General features: G+C 44.7%; 1 protein-coding gene across 1 annotated transcript; it reads left to right on the top strand.

The window, feature by feature from the left end:
* The first annotated feature begins 3,714 nt into the window (after positions 1-3,714).
* On the top strand, positions 3,715-11,447 carry Cdc26 (cell division cycle 26). Its single transcript, XM_051162849.1, has 2 exons — positions 3,715-3,910; positions 10,962-11,447. Exons 1-2 carry the CDS (start codon positions 3,830-3,832, stop codon positions 11,136-11,138), a joined length of 258 nt encoding a protein of 85 aa, XP_051018806.1. The 5' UTR covers positions 3,715-3,829; the 3' UTR covers positions 11,139-11,447.
* The last annotated feature ends 1,784 nt before the right edge of the window (positions 11,448-13,231 follow it).

Genomic DNA, 13,231 nt, shown 5'->3' with positions numbered 1-13,231 from the left:
TTAGGGATCTGGTGGAAGGTAGTATCTGATTTAGAGTAAAGCAGTTTGAAATGCCATGGTCCATTGTTTTATGTTAATTATATATCACTTCCGGTTGTGATAAGCCTGCTGAGAGAAGTGTAAATGTTTCGTATACAGCATAGTCTTTTGTTTAATGATGGATGCATGCAGTAGTAATTTATATGAAGACACACTATAGCTGGATTTTCAATTAGATCATTATCTGTTAATTCTTTGTTGTTGTTGTTTGTTTGTTTGTTTGTTTGAGACAGGGTTTCTTTGTGTAGCCTCAGCTGACCTCGAACTCACAGCGATCCGCCTGCCTCTGCCTCCCCAGTGCTGGGTTTAAAGGCATGGACCATCACCGCCCGGTATCAGTTAACTCTTTATCCTAGTGGTCTGTGTGTAACTTTTGTAGAAGGCCGATGTTGTATTTTTAAAAATTTTGTTTTGTTTTTAGTTTTTCAAAACAGGGTGACTTTTGTTTTGCTTTGTTTGTTTGTTTGTTTGGTGTGTGTGTGTGTGTGTGTGTGTGTGTGTGTGTGTGTGTAGCTGTGGCTGTCCTGGAACTCACTCTGTAGACCAGGCTTGCCTCAAACTCACAGAGATCTATCTGCCTCTGCTTCCAGAGTGCTAGAATTAATGGTGGGTGCCACTACCACCTGGCTCCTGATACTGTTAACTAAACTGTTTACTTCAACTTTATGAAATGGGAATAATTTCTCAAGCTGCACAAGGCTTCTGTATTAAAATGATATAAAGAATGGGAATGTGGGATGGTTCAGTGAGTAAAGGAACCTGTGCTAAGTGTGACAGCCCACGTGATAGAAAGAAAGAATTCTCAAAGGTTGTCCTCTACCTTTGCTCATAGGCTGTGTGCCCTCACCAAACCCAATAAGTAACCAAATACCATAAAACATCTTAAAAGGCAACATTATTATTAATTTATTTATTTTGGTTTTTCAACACAGGGTTTCTCTGTGCAGCCTTGGCTGTCTTGGACTCACTTTGTAGATCAGGCTGGCCTCACACTCACAGAGAGATCCACCTGCCTCTACCTCTCTAGCGCTGGGATTACAGGCGTGCACCACCGTGCTCAGTTTTATAAAGGGAGGGAAAAAAAAAGAGTCTAGAACTCAAGAAAAGGTTTCACTTTCTCTATTTGGATGACTAAGTTTACTCCAAAAACCTACTGTCTGTTTATTTTGGATACTGTGGATAATATAAAGATGATACCTTCAACAGGTAGTAAGCTCAGCTTAGGCTTTTATTTCTTTTTATCGGTTCTTTGTGAATTTCACACCATGCATCCTGATCATCTTTCTGTCCCTTTGTATCTGCCCTCTACCCTTGCAACCTCTCCCCCAAAAGAAAGCAAATAAGACAGAATAAAAAAAAAATGTGCCGTGGAAACTATAATGTGTCACACAGTACATCCTTTTGCCCACACATCTGTACCTGCACACGTTGAGCATAGGTCTGGTTCAAGGCCTCTGGCTTTTCCTACACTATCAGCACTGGATTCCCACCAGGACTCTTCTCAGATACCCTGGCGTGAAGACCCTGCAGCTCTGGATCTGTAGGACCAGCCCTTTCACGCCCTCCAGCAGATCATAGATGGGGTAGATTTTGGGGTGGGGCAACTCAAAGCCCTGGGTCTGGGCCTGGGAGGTAGTTGAGTTGACCAGCCTGCAAGCTTACCTGCACCCACACCACCAGGGCAAGCTCTCCAACACTGCCCCAGCTAGCTTACACAATTGAAAAGATATTACCAGACCAACCCCCAGCACCCAGTGCTGCAGCCAGCAAGGGACAGGGTCAGTTCCCCTGTTCCCATGTCCTCAAGCAGGCTCACCATCAGGGCCAGTTCTGCTGTGCTGCCCAGGTGAGGTACAGGGCCTGCTCTCCGGCTTGCTGCCAGCCTAGGATTTTGTTCTAAACAATCATGGGCTTTGTTAACACAAGCATTCATTCTTTGTATGAAATGGTTTTGAACTTCTGTAGCCTTACCTGTCTCTGTCTGCCTACCCTTCAAATTCACTACGACATCTTTTCCTACTGGGAGCTGAGATGCCTAGGCACTCCCATGCAGCCCAGTCTGGGCTACATGCTTATGCAGTGCTGTTGAAGGACCCTCCTCACAGGTCTGCTTTTTACACTAGGTTGGCATAGTCTGTTGTCTGTTTTCCCCACAGATTGCAACGTTGACTTTAAACTCCTAGAGCTCAGCACAGGAGGCATCTGATTAACAACTGACACACCCATTTAGGACCTGCTTAGATCCTGTGGATAATCCCATCAACTGGTAAGTTTAGTTTTCATGAGATTTGAAGCCAGCTGTTTTTTTTTTTTTTTTTTTTTTCTGAGACAGGGTTTCTCTGTGTAACCTTCGCTGTCCTGGACTTGCTTTGTAGACCAGGCTGGCCTCGAACTCACAGCGATCCGCCTGCCTCTGCCTCCCGAGTGCTGGGATTAAAGGCGTGCGTCACCATGCCCGGCAAAGCCAGCTGGTTTTAACATCCAGAAATGGTTACAGTCTCAAGCGGAGCTTTGGCATGTTCACTTTCCCCACTACAGAATCAGAAGATGGGATAGTTATGCATTCCTCCTTTTCCGTGTGTGTGTGTGTGTGTGTGTGTGTGTGTGTGTGTGTGTGTGTGTGTGAGAGACACACATGTATATACCTGGAAGCTAGAGGGTGTTTGCTGGCTGTCCTGTTCTTTGCAATTCTGCCTTACTCCTGGAGACAGGGTGTCTCACTGAGTCCGAAGCCAGGCTGATAGCCAGCAAACTCCCCAACTCAGAAATCTTCCATTCCTCCATCGCTCAGGATTACAAGCCCCCATAACACCATGCCTGGCTTTTTTGTTTTTTGGATTTTGAGACAGGGTTTCTCTGTGTAGCCTTGGCTGTCCTGAAACTCGAGCTATAGACCAGGCTGTCTTGAACTCACAGAGAGTTCTCTGCCTCCCAAGTGCTGGGATTAAAGGGGTGCACCATCACTGCCTGGCTATAGTTGGCTTCTTATGTGAGTGTTAGGGATTTGAAGTCAGGGCCACATGCCTGGGCAAGAAGTGCTCTTGCTCTGTCACATCCCTAACTCCTAACTTTTTCCTTGTGTTTCTTTTCTGTTTTTTTTTTTTTTTTTTTTTTTTTTTTTTTTGAGACAGGGTATTCTATCTTTCTCTGACTGGCCTCCAACTTTTGGGCTCAAGTTACCCCAAGAGATTGGGACTGTAGTCAGGTGCCACTGTGCTCAGCTAATTTCCGTTAGCTAGTGCATATCTTTGGAGGTTATTGGCACACAAGGTTAATGTGATTGTTGGGTGTCTTGCTTAGGAGCCCACACCTGGAAGGGTCTTAGGACCTGAGTCTGGGGGCCCAAACAAAACAAAAACCAAAAAGAAAAACACTGCTGCTTAGAGTCTCTGCTGGCAACTTGCTGGGTTTTGTTTTGAAAGACTTTATTTTATTTTTAATTTTGTGTATGTAGGTACATGAGTGCAGGTGTCCAAGGAGGCATAGGCATCTGCTCCCCTGACGCTGGAGTGACAAGCAATGATAAGCTAGAAATTGAACTTGAGCCCTCTGCAGGAGCAGTGTATGCTCTTAGCTGCAGAGCCATCTTTTAGGTCTAGCAATAAACAGATGCCTAAATATTTTGAAGCCTGTGCATGAAATCTAAATGAGTTAATGCCCCATTCATTTTGTTGTTCGCGTTCACAGATTCATCTGTTTGTAGCTGAGACTTGGCACCTGAAGATTTTCCTCTCTTGCCATTTGTAACAGCCCACAGCTCACTGGGCCTGGGCCTAGTGTTGATTTCAATATGCTGCGACGAAAACCAACACGCCTAGAGCTCAAGCTCGATGACATTGAAGAGTTTGAGAGCATTCGGAAGGACTTGGAGGTAAGAGCTCACTGTGTGGGGCTGGAGAGATGGCTCAGAGGTTAAGAGCACTGGCTGTTCTTCCACAGGTCCTGAGTTCAATTCCCAGCAATCACATGGTGACTCAAAACCATCTATAATGAGATCTGGCGCCCTCTTCTGGTGGTCAGGCACACATGCAGGCAGAACATTGTATACATAAATAAGTAAATAAAATCTTAAAAAAAGAAAAAAAAAAAAAAAAAAGAATTCACTTTGGCTTCTTAGGGGACATTTCAGACCGTAATCACTTTCTGAACCGCAGACTCTACCAGCAGCTTATTTGAAATCTCTTTGGATGCTTCACAGGCACCTCAAAACAGAAATGAATTTCCTGTGCCTGTCCTAGCAAAGAACTTGGTAGCCTGAAATAACAGAAAATGATCCTTTTACAGTTTTGGGTTTTTTTTTTTTTTTAGACAAGGTTTCTCTGTAGCCTTGGACTTGTAGAGCAAGCTGGCCTCAAACTCACAGCCATCTGCCTGCCTGAGTGCTGGGATCACTGGCGGGCGCCACCATACCCAGCTTACAGTTTTTTTTAATAGTACTATTTTATTTATTATTTTTTCATATATTTTGATCATATTTCCCCATCCTCAATTCCAGATCCTCCCTACCTCCTTACCCACTCAACTTTATGTTCTTTTTCTCTCTCTCAAAATCAAAACAAAACAAATTCCCAAAACAAGAAACAGAAAGTCCACAAAAGTACCATTGAGTTAATTTTGTGTTGACCAACTACTCCTGGGCATGGAGTCTACTCAGGAGTGTGGTTGATATATCAGCGATGTGGGAGATATTGGATAAAACTGATTTTTCCCTTTGACAGTGCTGTCAGTTGTAGATAGCTGCTTGGTTAGGGGTGAGACCATGTGTCTCCTTTTCCCTCAGTGCTGGGACCCTATGTGACTTGAACCTGTGTAGGTCTTGTGTATGCTGCCGCAGTCTGTCCCTGTGAGTTCATGTGTGTCCTGTTGTGTCTGGATGATGCTGTTTCCTTGCAGTCCTCCCTTCCTTTGGTCCTTACAACTTTCTGGCTCCTCCTCCACATCCCTGAGACTTGATGGGAGGGGTTTGACGAAGACATCCATTGAGGACCGAGTGCTCCAAAGTCTCCCACTCTCTACACATTGTCCAGTGTGGTTTCTGTGTTAATTCCCATCTAGTGCAAGAAGAAACGTCTCTGATGGGGCTGAGCAAGACACTGACCTAAGGGAACGGCAACACATTGTCATCTTATTGCAGTGTCCCTTTAGCAGACTTGGCTCAGGGTTCTCCTCGGCCTGTGACCTATGTAGTCTCAGGTTTGTGCTTGCCAGGCAAACATTCTACCAACTAAGCAACATCCCAGCCTATTAGCATTTGTTTTATCTTAGAGTTACCATTATTCTCTCCCCTCTGTAGTGAGAAGTTTGGTTCCTTTAAAAATACAGAAATATTATAAGGACATGTTTTTGTTTTAATCCCAGGTATGGGATATTGGGCTGCTTCAGCTTGTCCACAGCCGCTGCCTGTGATTTGCCTCGTGCTCTAGCAGGGGCGTGGTTTTGCCAGTTGCTGATAGTTGCAGCAATTATGGGATATTTGGAATTCTGGGGACTTTTCAGAGGATATATAAATGCTAGGGCCCCGGGAGTTGCTGGGCTGCTGCTTGTTGGTTGGTTGCTGTTGGTCACAGTTTGTTTAGTAGCACGTGCAAAGAGAAAACAAGAAGAGCAAACTGACAGTGAAGAGCAAACTGGCCCCAAGGGTGGAAGAAAAAAGAGCCACCAAGTAGCCAAAGAGCAGCTGTGCCCTTCAGTGCTAGAGACCAATGAAGACCTTGTGCGTATTAGAAACTCTGAACATTCACCTGCTCCTTGCAATCATTTGGTTGTTTACTGTAAAGTCTTTATATTAGGAACTTTGGTTTCAGAAATCATCCCCGGCTGCTTCACCATAAAATCTAGCCTGCAGTGGAGAGCTGTTTTGTTGTTGTTGTTGTTTGTTTGTTTGAGACAGGATCCTACTGTCTGGAACCATTATATAGACCAGGCTGGCTTCTGCTTCCTGAGTGGTGGGGTTAAAGGCATACAATATCACAGCTGGCAGCTGTACATATTTCTAAATCTGGCTTTGCCATATATTAGTTATCCATTAATAAGAATAACATTTTTGGAGGCAGAGGTAGGTAGATCCCTGTGAGTTCAAGGCCAGCCTGATCTACAGAGCTAGTTCTGGGACAGCCAGAACTGTTACATAAACTGTGTCGAAAGAAGGAAAGAAACAAAGAAAGAAAAGAGTTCTTCACACTTCCAGGATGAAGTCCAGATTCCTAAGCATGATACATGAGGTCCTTTGTGACTGGGTCCTTGCTCGTCTCTCCACTTTATCTGTCAAGTCTCTTTAATCTCAGTGCTATGTATGCTGTTCTCTTTGCCTGATGGGCTCTATCCCTTCATCAGGCTCCCCTCCCCGTCTTGACTTGGCCCCTTCCAGTCCCTAGCTGGGTTAAGTCACTTACCACCCTATGCTGACTTCCTATAGGTGCTCCCTGCAGGCTGGATTGGTCTGTTAAGCTCTGGGCTCTTCCCAGAGGGCTCTCTACAAGTCTGTGTGTGTTTGCTGCTCTAGGAGGTACTTTATATGGCAGGGGCTTTACACCTTGCACGCTGGCACCAGGGTGTGATTAGTTTTATAGTGTTCACATGAAGAGATGAAGACTGGTAATGTAGGTTTCTCCCCGCCCCCCCTTCTCTCTTCAGCCCAACAGCTGTAGTATTCCCAAAGTATCATCAGTTGTTTTGTTTTGTATGTGTGTATGCATGAGAGAAGGGGGGGGGGGCAGGCAGAGACAGAGACAGCTACACCACAGCATACAGGAATAAATTTCTCTCCTTTCACCATGTTCATTATTCCTGGCATTGGATTCAAACTCTAAGGCTTGGCAGCAAGTGCCTTTATTCACTAAGTAGTTTTTCTAGTCCACAATTTTTTGTTTTTTTAAGAACTCGTATAGGAGTGGGGGCTGGAGAGATGGCTCAGCGGTTAAGAGCACTGACTGCCTTTCCGAGAGGTCCCGAGTTCAATTCCCAGCAACCACGTGGTGGTTCACAACCATCTATAATGTGGTTGGATGCCCTCTCCTGGCATGCAGGTGTACATGCAGATAGAGCATTCGTATACATGAAGTAAATAAATCTTGGGGGAAAAAAAGAGTATTAAAAAAGGAACCCTCAGATTTGTAGTATATTACTAAGGATGAGGCTTTGCTTCTTTATTTTTTGAAGTAGGGTCTCACCGTAGGCCGGGGTGGTCTGGAACACACTGTGATCTTCTGCTTCAGATTCTTGGGTGCTGGGATCATGGGCGTGCATCATCAGGCCCGAAAGGATGAGTTTCAAGTATGGTTTAAACTTTAGTTGTAATTAGTCATAAAATGCTGGCATATTGGACTTTGACTCTACAGAGTCAGCTCATTGTTGAGTTGGCCTTTCCACCAAAGGTAGTAGGTTTGGTGTCCTTTTAAGCAACGTAGGCAGGAGGGAGAATCTTGCAATAATTACAATGAAAAGAAAAAGTGGCTCTTTCTCTGGCTCTCCCTCCCTCCCTCCCTGTCTTAAATGTGTAGCTCAGGCTTTCCAACTTCTGCCCCAGCCTCTCAAGTACTGACATAATTGTGCACTCCTATGTCTGGTTCTGGTCTTTCTTTAAAACAAAACCAACGCCCTTATGAACGTTTTGACTACATGTAAGTGTTCATACCATATGTATGCAGTATCCATGGGAGTCCAGTTAGTCTAGTTGACTAACTAGAGAGTAACAGGAAATTCAGTACACCCATGCACACAATTTTATTTATTTATTATTGTGTATGTGGTAATGGGTAAGTGAGGGTGTTTATGTTCCATGATGCATGTGTGGAGGTCAGAGGACAATGTTCTGGAGTTGGTTCTCTCCTTCTGCCTTGTTGCAGCAGGGTCTCTTCCTGTTTCTGTTGTAGACTTCAGGCTAGCTTGCCCACAGCTTCCAGGCCATCTTCCTAGATTGCTGTTAGCAGGTGCTGCCATTACAGCTCTCTACCACCATGTCCAGTTTTGTTTTGTTTGTTTTTTAAAACTCATGGGTTCCGGGGATTGAACGCTGATTGTCATGCTTGGGCGGCCACCTTAATGGCCAAGTTCCGTATTACATTTGTTATTTAAAGGTAACCATGGGAAATGTCATATTTGAGTGCATTTCAGATACTGGATTTTTGGCTTAGGGATGCTTGAGCTTTGTAACCAGTGTGTAATGTTCCAAAATCAGGAAAAAATTGAGCCTCAAATACTTCGGGTCCCAAGCACCTCAGAGAAAGGATCCTAGGCCCAGCCTTATTGCATTGACTGAAATACACTGATGCTGGGATTTGGGGGGTGGGGTGGGGTCACACTTCATCAGTAGGTGGTATGGAATTACCAACATTATTTCAGTGATCAGAGCAGCTAAGCTGTGCTCCCAGTAAAGAACTATAGATAAAGCATCTACTGTTTTTAGAAAGTTATTGTCATCTAATACCATTTTTATAGTCAGGCAGTGGTGGCTGTGGGAATTCTGGGGCCACTTGTAACTTAGAATCAAACCTCTTTTGTGAAAGAAGAAAGCCTAATTCCTCCTCTGTATTCCACATTCAACTTGGATTGGAAAGGTTGAGTCCAGTCTCCAAATGGCCATAAAATCAGTCTGGTCTCCTCATTGTTGCCACCACAGGAGGAATAAGGGTTGTGAATCAGAGAAAGCAAGCCATGATGGGTGGAACCTTATTGGCCTGAACTTTGAAGGTACAGTGAGAGCTTATAGGAGAAGTGCAGTACACTCACAAATAGTCTGGTCTCTAGAAAGCCCCAAAGAAAATGTTCATGGATCATGGTCTTGTTCTGATATCAGCATTTGCTTACCCATGCAAGGCTGATAGGCATAGAGTGGAACCACAGAGCCCTTTCTGGAGAGGATTCTGTATGCCTTGTGCACTTCAACAGTGGGGAAGACTTTTGTTGGTGATAGTAAAAAATATTCAGATGCATATACTTTAAGAGACTGTTTTGAACTGTACCGCAGGGTTGAAAGTAGTTGTGAAACAGTGGAAGAGAAAGGATTTCTAAATTGTACCAGTTATTCTACAGTTGATTCAGAAGAAGATTATTCATTGGCATCATTCTGACATGGAAAAGGTCCTTCTTCAGTAAGATGCACCCCACTGGATAACATGGAGGCCATGGGAGTGGGTCTGGTGACTTCTCTAGGTTGTGAAGGAAACTTTGCAAGTGCTGGAAGTTAACTTTGGTCATGGTGGCAACTTTGGTAGAAGGCTGTAGTGTTGGAGGCGGTGGCAGCAGAGGTTGTTAGGGAGCAGGCTGTGGTGGCTGCATGGAGTTATAAACAGGATCAGGATGGGGACCCTCAGGTAGATATGGTAGTGGCTGAATATATGGTGGCTACAATGGAGGGAATTTGCAAATGGTGTGATTACAGCAGTGGTGGAACTGTCATGGCTTTGGAAGTCAGTCAGATTATAGACCCACAGCTAAGCGGGTTTAGTGAAGGGAACTCGGGCAGGTGTGGTGGAGAGGCAGCATGCGTCTGTTGTTTTGAGGTAAGGTTTCACCATGTAGCCCAGGTAGGCCTTGAACTTTTAATAGTCCAGTAGCCAACTTCTGTTTTGTTTGGGGTTTTTAGACAAGGTTTCTCTGTGTAGCTTTGGCTGTCTTGGAACTTACTCTGTAGACCAGGCTGGCCTCCAACACAGAGGTCTGCCTGCTTCTGCCTCCCTGGCATCACACCGGGCAAGTAGCAGAGTTCTAAACACAGCAAAGAAGGGGCTTCCATTCTTAGGGAAGAGAGTTGTCAGGAGAGCTATAGGTTACTTAGGGACAGTCCAGCCAAATCCCTTAAAGAAACTCTAGGAAATCAGTCACAGAGGGAGTGACACCCATAACCGGAAGGTTTCTCTAGCACAAGCAGGAAACCCTTCTTGCTTACGAGGTCCTTAGCCACTAGCTGCAACAAGTGTGGCAACTGTTGGAGCAATGTAGTGTCACCTGGATTGTCATCAAGGCCCTCTACTGCTGTAGATTTCTTTCTTTTCTTTTTCCTTCTTTTTCTTTTTTGTTTTGTTTTGTTTTTTTGTTTTGTTTTGTTTTGTTTTGAGACAGGGCTTCTCTGTGTAGCCCTGGCTATCCTGGAACTTACTCTGTAGACTAGGCTGGCCTCTATCTCACAGAGACCCATCTGCCTCTGCCTCCCAACTGCTGGGATTAAAGGCGTGTGCCACTACCTCCTGGCTATAGATTTTCTTTTCACTGCATTTGATTTATTACCTGGTGAGTTGTACTAGTAGTATCAAGAATAAAAGGAAAATTTAAAAAATCAAAACAAATCCAAAAACCAAATGGGCTGGGATACAGTTTGGTGGTAGGTTGTTTGCCTACCACTCATGAGGCCTTGGATTCAATTCCTAAAATCACCAATAGATAATTAATTTACAAAACTTAAAATCCAAAAGACCTACTGACAAGGTAGCAAAATCTCTCCTGTGTTACCATAGTAGCACGGAGCCAGTCATTCCGGCTGTGGGTTTTTGGTGACTACTAGTCATGTCATTTTCCCCTGTTCTCACTAGCAATACTTTGCGGGAACCCCTTTTGTTGCCCTGCGCCTGCTATCTCCAATTGCAGGGTGCTGCTGGGCCTCCATGCCATACTCTGCATTCCTCAGCCCCTTTGTGCGTCTCCTTGGCTTTGTGGGCTTCTCCCATTGTAGCCCTGAGCCTCTGTGCTATACTCACAAGTCTGCATGCCCATCTGCCTTCTAGACTGTGACATCCTGGAACGTAGGGTTACATCTAAGGTGGCACGTTTGTATCCTTCTTGTAACTATCCTAAACTTGAGATATCAGCTTACTTTTTATTAGCTCCTAACCCTGTCGCTTTCCCAGTACCTAGTATACATGGTATACTAAACATTTGCTAGTTGAAAGAATGTTGTGCTAAATGTATATTTTTAAAAATATTTTCAGACCCGTAAGAAACAGAAGGAAGATGTGGAAGCTGTAGGAGCCAGTGATGGAGAAGGAGCTGCCGGGCTCAGTAGTGACCCCAAGAGCCGGGAACAAATGATCAATGATCGAATTGGTTATAAACCCCAGCTCAAGCCCAACAACCGCACATCTCAGTTTGGAAACTTTGAATTTTAGAGATGGATTCTCTCACATGCCAGACCACTGGGATGGAATACAATGATGGTAGAAAAACATCCAGATTTAGAGAATTAAGTGTGTACAACCTAGCAGAGTATTTTCTGTCTCCTGCAGGGAGAAATAACTTCTGCGTGAAATGATTGCTGTTCGACCTTTCTGATAAGCTGGAAGCCAAATTCTGGCTTGTTCCTGGAAAATTGGGCTGTGGGAAGCATACCTGATTTTTGTTTTTAAAAATAAATATATTTTTGGAAAAAATGTGAGACATCTTTAAGGCAGTAGCCCCGCTAACCCCCAGCATTGACAGATAATTGCTACCATAGTGACATCATTCTCTTGTCTTTACTAGAAACCCCAGACCTAGGACATTTGCATTGATCCCTCGGACTTTCACTTAACTCGTTCCTTCAGTATTTGGTGGCTGCTGACCATGCTTCGAGCAACGGAGATCCCAAATGGCAGTGCTGTCAGTTGTAATCCAGATCTTGGGAAGCTGAGGTGGAGTCTCCTGAGTTGGGAGGCTAGAGGGAAACCCTCTCTCAAAATGTCAAAAAACCAAGCCAAACCAAGACGAAGATCCCTGCCCTCGTGGAGACTGTCAAGAGTCAAATCCATTTACAGGAAGGCATCAGCGGGGAGGGAGACGGGAGCAGCTGAGCAGGAGGCATTCTGTTCCTCGCTTGGGACTGTCTAAGAACTCTTTGTGCAGCAGGAACCCAGCTGAGAGCCACTCTGGATACTTTTGCACATGCCCCATTTTTACCATAAAATCCAGGGACAGAACCGCCAGCTGTGGAAGCCAGGACATCTGGAATCAAGTTTCAGAGAGACTCCTTAGCTGGGTTCTACCCAGGCTTTTGGATAGTTCGTGAGTGATGTGTGTGGGAAGGTGGAGATGGGGGGATGTGTAGCTTCCTCTTCCTGCTCCAAGCTTTTCTACAAAACCTTTATTCCAGTTTTATTAATGACTCCTAAGTCTTGTTATCTTACCGTGTTAGAAAACAATAAAACCCCCAAAACACAGGCTGTAGATAGGAGACTTGTGTTATTGCCGCCTGGAAAGCCTTACAGAAGGGCAAAGAAAAGCCGCCTGCTTCCATCCTCCACGCAGCTCCCCAGCAGGACTTCCTACAGATGTCTTCATGTCTTGCCTTTTGTACTAATAGCTGACATACAGGGGGCTGTGTAAGGCTGTGCTGAGTGATTCCTGCAGACTCCCCTTAATTCCCGAGGGCACACCATCCTGAGTTTGTAGAAGTGGGCAAGAGCTCAGCCATGAAGTGGTAGGAGACGTGAATGCAGACAGTCTGCTTACCAAGCCATGTTTCTAAATGATCTTAACTACGTTGCTTTTTCAGTGTTCTTGGCTGAGTCTTTAAGAAAGCAGTGCGTGGGGGAGAGAAAATTTTCTATTTTTAGGTTTCCAAGAATTTCCATGCTGTCTTATTAACAGAATGAGATGATTATTCATCAGCAGACCAGGACTTACTGGAATTGCTGATTATTTTTTTGGGTACATCTGTGTTATGTCAATTCTGTGTCCCTCAGGATCTGTTCATTTCTGGATTACCAACAGCCAGGAGGTTAATCAGGTGCTTGTAAAGACACTGGCCTTATTCACAAGAGTGAGTGACCTTTCATTTTCTTGAAGCCGTCAGGGATAATATAATCAGCACACAGTAAAAATGTAATATGGCTCGGATGCCTGTCTGGTGTAGGGTGCCTTATCTGTATTGCTCTTAAATAGGTCTAGTATTCCTTTATGTGTATGTATGTGTGTGCACATGCTAGGCATGCCAGAGATTGAACCCAGAGCTTAGAAAGGCACACTAGGCAAGCACTCAACCACTGAGCTATACCCATAGCCATTTGCTTTGGCAACAGTGTCTCTCACTGTATTAGAATTCCAGGCCAGACATTGCTCACTATGCAGCCCTCGTTATCTCCATCTTCATAGCTGGTTCTGAGCTCTCTGCCACTACAGGGAGAGACAGACATGTTGTGGAGCATCTATAAACACAAACCCAGGTGCTGGGATTCCATTTTGTTTCCTTAGAGTTATAGACCAGGCTGCTAGACTCCAGGACAAC

The sequence above is a fragment of the Acomys russatus genome, chromosome 2, assembly GCF_903995435.1.
Source record: "Acomys russatus chromosome 2, mAcoRus1.1, whole genome shotgun sequence".
Taxonomy (NCBI): domain Eukaryota; kingdom Metazoa; phylum Chordata; class Mammalia; order Rodentia; family Muridae; genus Acomys; species Acomys russatus.
The sequence above is the reverse complement of the archived record's forward strand: the minus strand, read 5'-3'. Positions and strand labels throughout refer to the sequence as shown.

What these genes read in the sequence shown, in the direction of transcription:
- Cdc26 (XM_051162849.1), top strand. Translation starts at nt 3,830, where the DNA reads ATGCTGCGACGAAAACCAACACGCCTAGAGCTCAAGCTCGATGACATT. An exon ending in GCATTCGGAAGGACTTGGAG is followed by an intron (nt 3,911 to 10,961) that starts GTAAGAGCTCAC and finishes AAATATTTTCAG; the next exon opens with ACCCGTAAGAAACAGAAGGA.